We start from the raw sequence: 8301 nt of genomic DNA, 5'->3' as shown, positions 1-8301 counted from the left end.
GAGCCATGCCATATTCAAATAACATAATAGTAAGGATGAGGATTGTAATAAGAATAGTAATCATAATTATTATAATAGTAATAACAACATATCATTCTACAGTGTGTTTTTTTTTTTGTTCATAGTTCGTTCTAGAAAAACAGTGAAGAGGAGGAGGGTGTTGAAGCACAGTAAATCTTTTGTTTTTCCCCCTTCAGTGTTTTGGCACATGATGCTTTCTCGCTATGGATCACCACCACCTTCCTCGTCCCAGGGGACCCAACCCCTGAATGTATCCCCCACGATGTCTCACCTAAGAAAATTACAATCCATGGTCTTTACAAATGTCTGTTTTTTGTAATGTCACAGCACTAGCATGGAGTTATATCGAATAATAATTACCCCCACTTTGATTCATAGTTCTCTAGTTAAAATGGCAGCCGTTCTTCCCTGCCTCAAAGTGGAGCAATGAAAGTATAACGTTATTCTGTCACACGTCAATCACCAAGGCGGGACCAGAACCGGCGGTTGTGTTACGGGTACAGGTTGCCTGCAACTCTTATGTTTCTGCTTATGTCGGTGTTTTGTTTTGTTTTTCCGTTTTTTTCTTCTCCCCTTCAAAACCCTAGTGTAACAATACAAACAGCTACATAATTCTGATCTATACTTTTCATTACATTACAAAAAAAATTCATAAGTGGGTCATAAAGTTAACAGATTTTTCGTTCAATATCGTAAATATATTACTTTGTTCCATGTTCTCAGAAGCAAAGGCTTGTTGTGTCGGCTGTGTAGTATGTGTGTGTGTGTGTGTGTATTTGTGTTTGTGTGTACTGTATACAACTGGCGCTTGTAGGAGCTGTCTACATGTGTTAATTACGTACCTACATGTCTTTTTTCATATGTGTATGTGTGTGTGTGAGCCAGAAATAATGTACGCTGATATATATATATATATATATATATTTCCAATTCTCAACGGCTATCCATTCTGGGGTTTGACTCAGGCTTTCTGCTGCGCGGACACACCCTTCCAGTAGTCCAGTATGTCGTGCAGATCCTCATCCTTGGCGAACTGCACCTTACGCCTCAGTGCGTGTCCCGCCGCCACGTAGCCCTCCTCCTCCATCGAAGCCTGCCGGTGCCTCTTGCGGTGCAGCTTGAAGCGCTCCCACAGTCCCAGGGTGGGGGTGCACAGGAGCCCCTCATCCTCCTCGTCTTCCTCGGGGCTGGAGCAGTAGCTGAGGTTGTGGTACTGGGGCGACAGCGGGTAGTGCGGGGACAGCTGGGAGTAGGCAAGCTGATCCCGATGCTTGGCCTGCCTGCTGAGGGTGAGAGGGTCCAGGACGGCTGGGTTCCGCCCCCCCGTGTGCTGGTGCAGCTCCTGCATGATCTGCGGGTGGTGCTGCAGTTCCTGGAGGTGCTGCTGGGACCCGGGGTAGGAGTGGCGGTGCTCGTTGTACTGGCGGATCCGCTGGGCCTCGGCCCGGAGTATGGCCGCCGCCGGGATCACTGTGCGGCCGCCGTCCCCGCCGCCGCTGCCACCGCCGCCGCCGCCGCCGCCTCCGCCTCGATCGCCTCCTCCTCCTCGATCGCCTCCTCCCCGATCGCCTCCCCCTCGCTCCCCGGGCGAGGTCCTCTCGATGTAGCGCGTCTCAGAGGAGTGGTAGCCGCCCTCGGAGCGGAAGGAGCGGGGGCTGCGGGCGGAGCCGGGGGAGGAGGAGGTGCTGGGCCGTTTGGAGGTGGCCGGCGCCTCCATGCTGTGGTGGCGTTGCAGCGACTGGTGGTAGCCCCTCCCTCTCTCCTCTCCCTTTCCGCCTCTCCCCCCTTTGTAGACCGGGGAGAGGAACTCCCCCCCGCCGCGCTCCCCCCTCTCCACCCCCTGCTCTGAGAGCAGCACCAGCTGGGGCTCGGCGGTGGAGACGGAGCCCCCCCCCGCGGTGGAGGGGGACTTCATGGCCTGCTGGTAGGGGCTGGAGTCGGACTTGAGGGCGTCGATGCAGTTGTTAATGATCTGGTTCACTTTGTCCACCTCTTTGGCGATGGTGGAGATCTCGGCGACGGAGCCCTGGGGGTTTTCCTGCGGCGAGTCCCTCTCTCGCTCTCTCTCTCGCTCTCGCTCCCTCTCCCGCTCTCTCTCCCTCTCCCGCTCCACACCAGACCCCCTGACCTCCATATAATTGAGCTTGGTGGGCTTGTGCACCGGCGTCTCGGTCACCTCCTGCAGCTTGTACGGATCTATCTCCCCTCCCTGGGGCATGTAAGGCATCCTGGATAGACTCTCACCTGCCAGCATCTGCTTCTGGGAAAGAGGACCCCCTCCTCCGCCCCCTCCTTCTATATCCCCACCTCCTCCGTATTTGAGCTCGATCAGGGTCCTTTGTATCCTGTTCATCTTCCTCTCCTTGGCCTCCATGATCCTCTTCTTCCTCAGACAGTGAACCACCAGGCCCAGGAAGAGCAGCATGCCGAACAGGCAGCCCAGGATGGTCATGATGTAGTGGGTGGCCGACGACTGGTTGGCTCGGCTGGTGGGGTCGATCCGCCGTCCGATTGGGATGGTCAGGCAGGTGTGGTTGACGCGCAACGAGTTCCGTATGGATGCCACGCAGTAGGTGTAGTCCGTGTGGGGCTTCAAGTTCTTCAGTTCAATGTCCTCTCTCTGACTCTTCAGTGTGCGGATGTCCGTGAAGAAGCTGTTGTTGTACAGCACCAGAAGGTACATCTTCCGGTAGGGGTGTGGGATTCGAACCGTGATCACGGCGCCCAAAGGCAAGATCTGCTTGAGTATCATGACGGGGTTAGACTCGGTCAGGACGGGGCTCAGGCTGATGGTGTCGTCCGGAGGGGTGCCCGAGTAGCAGTCCTCCAATCCACACGGCGTCAAGATATCAGGGGACATGGTACTGCTGTCGGACTGGTCAATCACAAAGTAAGGGGTAACGCTGCTGTCGATGTCCGTGCAGACGATACTGAGCATGTGCAGAGAGTTTCGGTAGGCAGGCATGCGGGGGTTCTGGCTGAGGAGGTTGTAGCCGGCGAAGCCTGCCGGGGAGTCGCACACCATCCTCTCGTTGGTTCGGTTGGGGAAGTTGGAGAGCCAGCGAAGGAAGCCCAGCAGCTCACAGGAGCAGTTGAAGGGGTTTGTGTACAGTTCACACGTTGTCAGCTTGCTGAGCCCCGAGAACAAACTACCATCCAGCACCTGGAGCCTGCAAAGAGGAACCAGGGGAACGGTTTCAGCTCTGAACTCTATGAACCACAATCACAGATGAGCTGTAGTCATCAAAACAATTTCAATGAAATGTGAACTAATCCGAGGAGGAACATGCAGTTATCAAATACTTTATTTTCCTCTCTTTCTGAGGATTCTATGTACTCCTATCACACACATGCTTCACACATGCTGCCATGCCAGTACCTATTCATGGAGAGGTCTATGTTCTCTATGTTGACACACTCCCAGAAGGTGTTTGGGCTGACACTCTCGATGAGGTTGGCCTGCAGGTAGAGGTACTGCAGCTTCCCCAGGCCACGCAGCATCCCCTCCGTCAGATTTCTCAACTTGTTAAAGCCCATCTGGAGGACCTGTGAGCACAAAGACAAGTGGGATTATTGTAATCCTCCAGGAGCTAGCCAACATCACCCTGCATCAGCCTGCATCAGCCTTTACCAGCGTTAAGCAGGTGTAACATTCACAAACAGAAACACTCGCGCGCAATCCTCCATGTTTCACATGCTGATCTAAGCCTCGGCGGCTATACTCCGACTCGGATGTTTGTTGTTCACAATTTCCAATTCTGGCCGAGTTCCAGTACTTGCAGGCAGTAGATGTGTACCGATGCCAGCTCCTCATTGCCCTGCTCTATTCGGAATTTGCGAAAATGGTCCTTTGTGGGAGCATTCTGACAAGATGTTGCTGTGTGCGTGTGTGTGTGTGTGGGGCTTTGCATATATTTCCACATATACATGTTTATTTTTCACATCAGGTGCATGTGTGCATTTCTGAGCTCATCCAGTCACTGACCTGCAGGTTGAATTGTGCCGAGAATGCTCCATCCTCCACATAGCTGATGTCGTTCTTGGTCAGGTTCAGGTAGGTTAGGTTCCCAAAGCGGCTCAGAGAGGAGTAGTGGACCGACCGGATCTTGTTCTCGTTCAGCCTCAGATCCACAATGGTGCTGTTGGAAGACATTTGAAAGGGAGGTGAAAGGTTTAGCAGGTGGGATCACCATCCAGGTTCACACTGCTGCGAATTCGACTGTAAAAAGCTCCCGTTTCGGGTTATATTTACCTGTTAATGTGCGGGGGAATGGCCTCGTAGGGGGGCTGGTTCATACTGCAGATGGCCAGCCACACAAAGCCCTTCTCCCCCTCGATCAGCCAGCAGTCCGCCGATGCCGTCGGTAACCGCATGATTGACAGCAAGCTGAGCCAATAGAGGAAGGTGCCGGCGGCAGACAGTACCACCGATGATGAAGCTGCAGAGTATCTGTGATGGGATGAACCCGCCGCTTGGGCCAACCGCAGTGCCTTGGCGGTACCCATTACAGAGAGACGTCTGGGGGGTTGGTCTGATATCTAAGGTCTGTTGTTGCAGGTGGATCCCATCTAGGAAGAAGGCTCAGGGGCGGGTTGTATATATAGGGTAGCTCCTGTTGCTAGGGCCTGCTTGTTGAAACTGCGTTGGAGCCGAGCAGCGCACAGCTTTGTTATACAGCTTCACTGTGCCTGGCGTCCCTAGTATGCTGAGATCTTTATTGTATTGTAAATGCTGTTTTTCTGTCTCTGGTCGGAACAATAAGGTGGATCAAAGACAAAATGGACATGGACAGGGATTGGGTCCCTCATTGGCAGTGAGCTTGTGTTTGGGGGAACCTGGCTATGGTTTAATTATAGGAGGGTCACATTTGATTTGTCTTGTATATACTGGCAGGTTGGACTTTCCTCTTCCTGGTGCCAGATTGGCTGTTGCTCATGTCCTCTGTGGCCATCTGCATCTCTGATTGGACAAGTGTCCCCTTTCTTTCTTCCTCATTCTTCAGCGTTTCAGACACTGTGTAAGACCAGGGCCTCTGGAGAAACACCAGGTCCCTGGAGGAAAGGGGAGATAGAGACGGGAGAGCGAGAATATTACAGCGCTTAACAGGGGTAGAAAGCTGCAGCACAGTGTTTTGGAGACAGCAACAAACCTGACCCTATTAACTGCATGATGAAACGGATGCAGAGAAGTCGAGTACACACACAGACGCACACACACACACACACGTGCACCCCCCCCCCCCCCCCCCCCCCCCCCCCCCCCCCCCCCCCCCCACACACACACACACACAACACACAGTGCTGCAGTTGCACAAACTTAATCTTAATCTCTGCTACATCATTCACTGAAAAATTTGTATTACACACTGATAATATCAAGGACGCAATAATCTCCCGATACAGATATGTGCATATTAATTCAGAATCTGTGCACAACAAGACAAGATTTTGGTATGGGAAGTGTTCTTGTTTTTGGTATGTTGTTTGAGTAGTGTTGACCAACTGAGTTTGAGCGGTCTTATGTTAAACATTTCCTACAGATAGCAACTGCCTCGGCTATCGTCTGATGATGGCTCCACTTTTCATTAGCTTTGACATCTGTTTAGAGCAGGGGTTTTCAAACCCCCTCAGAGAAATTCAGCTGAGGCCCCCCCCCAAAAATTTTTTCTAAATCCCTGTGTTTTGAAAGATCTTTTAATTATTTTACACATTTTAAACATCTGATCATATTTTAAACATCTCTGATCATATTTTACACATTTTTAACATCTTTGATCATATTTTTTTGAAATTTCTTAAAATTTTTGAAACATTTTAAACATATTTTTGAAACATTCTAAACATCTTTGTGCGTTTTTAAACACATTTCTTAACACATTTTAACGTCTTTATCGAAGCATGTTTTTGCTTAACGTTTTGGAAATACATTTGAACGTCTGAATCTGTGAACTGCCAGTTTAGCCTCCTTTTTAGCTCACCTCAAATTTAGTGGGAGCGATGAGTTTGCGTAGCTGTGTTCGAAATCGTTCCCCATCACGGACATAGTGCACTATATAGGGTGCTCGCCATTTTGTAGTGGTCTTCGAACTCTCAGTGGTAAATTTCACGCACTATAAAGTCGACTTAAAATACACAAAATTTGAGTGAAAATACGATGTTCCCTTCATGTTACTCCCATATACCACAATGCAATGCGTTCGTGTTTTTACATTTAATGATGGAGTCTCCGGCTTTCGTTTAGAAATGTGAACAATTTATTTGGGATTTAACATAGAAAATATAAAATTAAAAATTAATAAAAAAAAACTTGATCAGGGAAATGTAACATTCAACATCAATACAACGTCCAAACTCCCAACATCAATACAACCCCCAAACTCCCCTGGGGGGAGGCGCGCCTCACAGTTTGAAAACCACTGGTTTAGAGAGATTAGCCAAAATGTTGTCTGGAGCTGAAACGCCTACAAAATAAATGTATGTTTGTGTATTCTGTGGAGAAACCTTTGGCTTGGCTGCAAAAAATACCCTGCTGTGGCTAAAGTTGCAAATCGGACTGTGAACATTGACCAGAATAGGAATAGGAAGGAAGACTTGGTGCGGATATCCGTAATCTGTTATCCGACGACACCGGAAGCCCGGAATTATTTCCTGTGGTTTCCAGCGGTAAATCGTCTTAAGAAAATCACCAAAGGCCACGGAGATTGGGGACAGACACAACTCGCTTTTCAGCTAATGTCTCTTATATGACCTTCATTTGAGAAACGTATATGAATTATCTCGATCTGAATCGTTTATATTTTCATGCATAGTGTATAGCTATAAATAGCAATATTGTGATACATACAATACAACATGGTATTGTATACAAACAATAAATCATTTAGAATTGTATAGCCACTGTGCGCTGGGTGGAGTTATAGGGACTAAGCCCCTCCCGACCTTCATTTAAAGTGCAACGTCAATTCCCCATGGATGGAATGATCACCGGAGACAACATTGGCTGACTAATATTGTTGGATGTGTTTTCAAATTTAGCTGGCCCTGTGGGCAGTGCTGGAAATTAAGCTCGCCCGTGAGTACTTTACATATCAGGGTGTTTAATGTGGTGGGAGGACTGCTATGCATCAACTCCTCTCTCTCGGTTCCGTCTCACCCTTCCACTAATCGTTAGCTAATCGCGAATAATTCATTAGCTTTACCGCTAGGCTTATGCATGGCTAAGAAAAAGGATGATGAATGAAAGATAATTTGTTACCGGCGAGTAAGTTATGGATTTAGAGGCTTGATAGCCATGTTGATGGGTCAGTCCGAGCGGCCCAGCCTTCTGCTAGGGACTGCAAGCGCATAGACCTCTCTCCACAGAGGAGGAGATATAGGAATGTGTGTTTTGTGATATCAACTTAAGTTTGTTAAAAAGGTGACCAGGTCATTATCATCAAAATAAATAATTAATACTGTGGAGTGCGTGTTGATGGCTGGTTTAAGCAGCCTTACCTGGCCAGAGTCAGACAGATTGGACTCTGGGGCTGGGTGAGGCTGCACAACTGTTGCGTATCGCGCAATAAATGTGCTTTAGGGAAAACCAGCCATCACCACCACACACTCAGGTAGATCTCTTGCATGGCAACATGTAGCACCATTGTCTGCAACCCTTACAATAAACTGGTTTCAAACATCACTAACATGCGTCCTTGTCTGTAGGAGCCCACTAAAAGTCACCAAGGTGGAGGGTGGCAGCCACCTCATTGGCGTTTAGCATGTACCTCGCTACACTGCTGCCCAAACCACTGAGAACTCAGGGGGGCTTTCGGAGTACGCACTGACCCCCAGCGGCGGTGCTGGGACGGCCACTACCTAGAACCAGACCCCCCGACCACGCAGTGGAGCCCAGGAGAGGAGGGCAGGGGAGGCAGCACAGCAAACCCTAACCCCCCTGCATCCAACCTGCAGCAGCCCAGGCCCCAAGGCCCCATGCTCTGAAAGGGAGATGGGCCCTGTCCTGTCCGCCTGGGAGAGGGTGGCCTCGTAGTAGACCATGCCATGTCCATGTCGAGTCAGCAGCCCAGGCCTCCGGTCTCCAGGATGGAGCGGGAGGGTCCATGCTACACGGTGAGGTTAGCAGGCAATGATACATGACGATGGTGCTCCATGTTGCCATTCCGGAGAGTGTGTGGTGGTGAGGGCTGGTTTAACCTGTGCACATTGATTACTCAATGTGTAACAGGAGTGGAACCTCCCCCAGCCCCAGAGTCCAATCAGTCTGACTCGGGGCCAGGTGAG

The 8301-nt window shown here is 49.9% G+C and overlaps 1 protein-coding gene across 1 annotated transcript; it reads right to left on the bottom strand.

Moving 5' to 3' along the window:
• Positions 1-982: 982 nt before the first annotated feature.
• On the bottom strand, positions 983-8058 carry LOC307071360 (protein ELFN1-like; the record flags this gene model as incomplete). The annotated part of the gene is made up of 7 exons (XM_079730346.1): positions 983-3191; positions 3401-3567; positions 4007-4160; positions 4274-4471; positions 4888-5073; positions 7516-7565; positions 7966-8058. 7 exons carry the CDS (start codon positions 8056-8058, stop codon positions 983-985), a joined length of 3057 nt encoding a protein of 1018 aa, XP_079586472.1.
• Between the last annotated feature and the right edge of the window lie 243 nt (positions 8059-8301).

This window comes from Pollachius pollachius (assembly GCF_949987615.1).
Source record: "Pollachius pollachius genome assembly, chromosome: 2".
Classification (NCBI taxonomy): Eukaryota; Metazoa; Chordata; class Actinopteri; order Gadiformes; family Gadidae; genus Pollachius; species Pollachius pollachius.
This window is presented reverse-complemented; position numbering and strand designations above follow the sequence as displayed.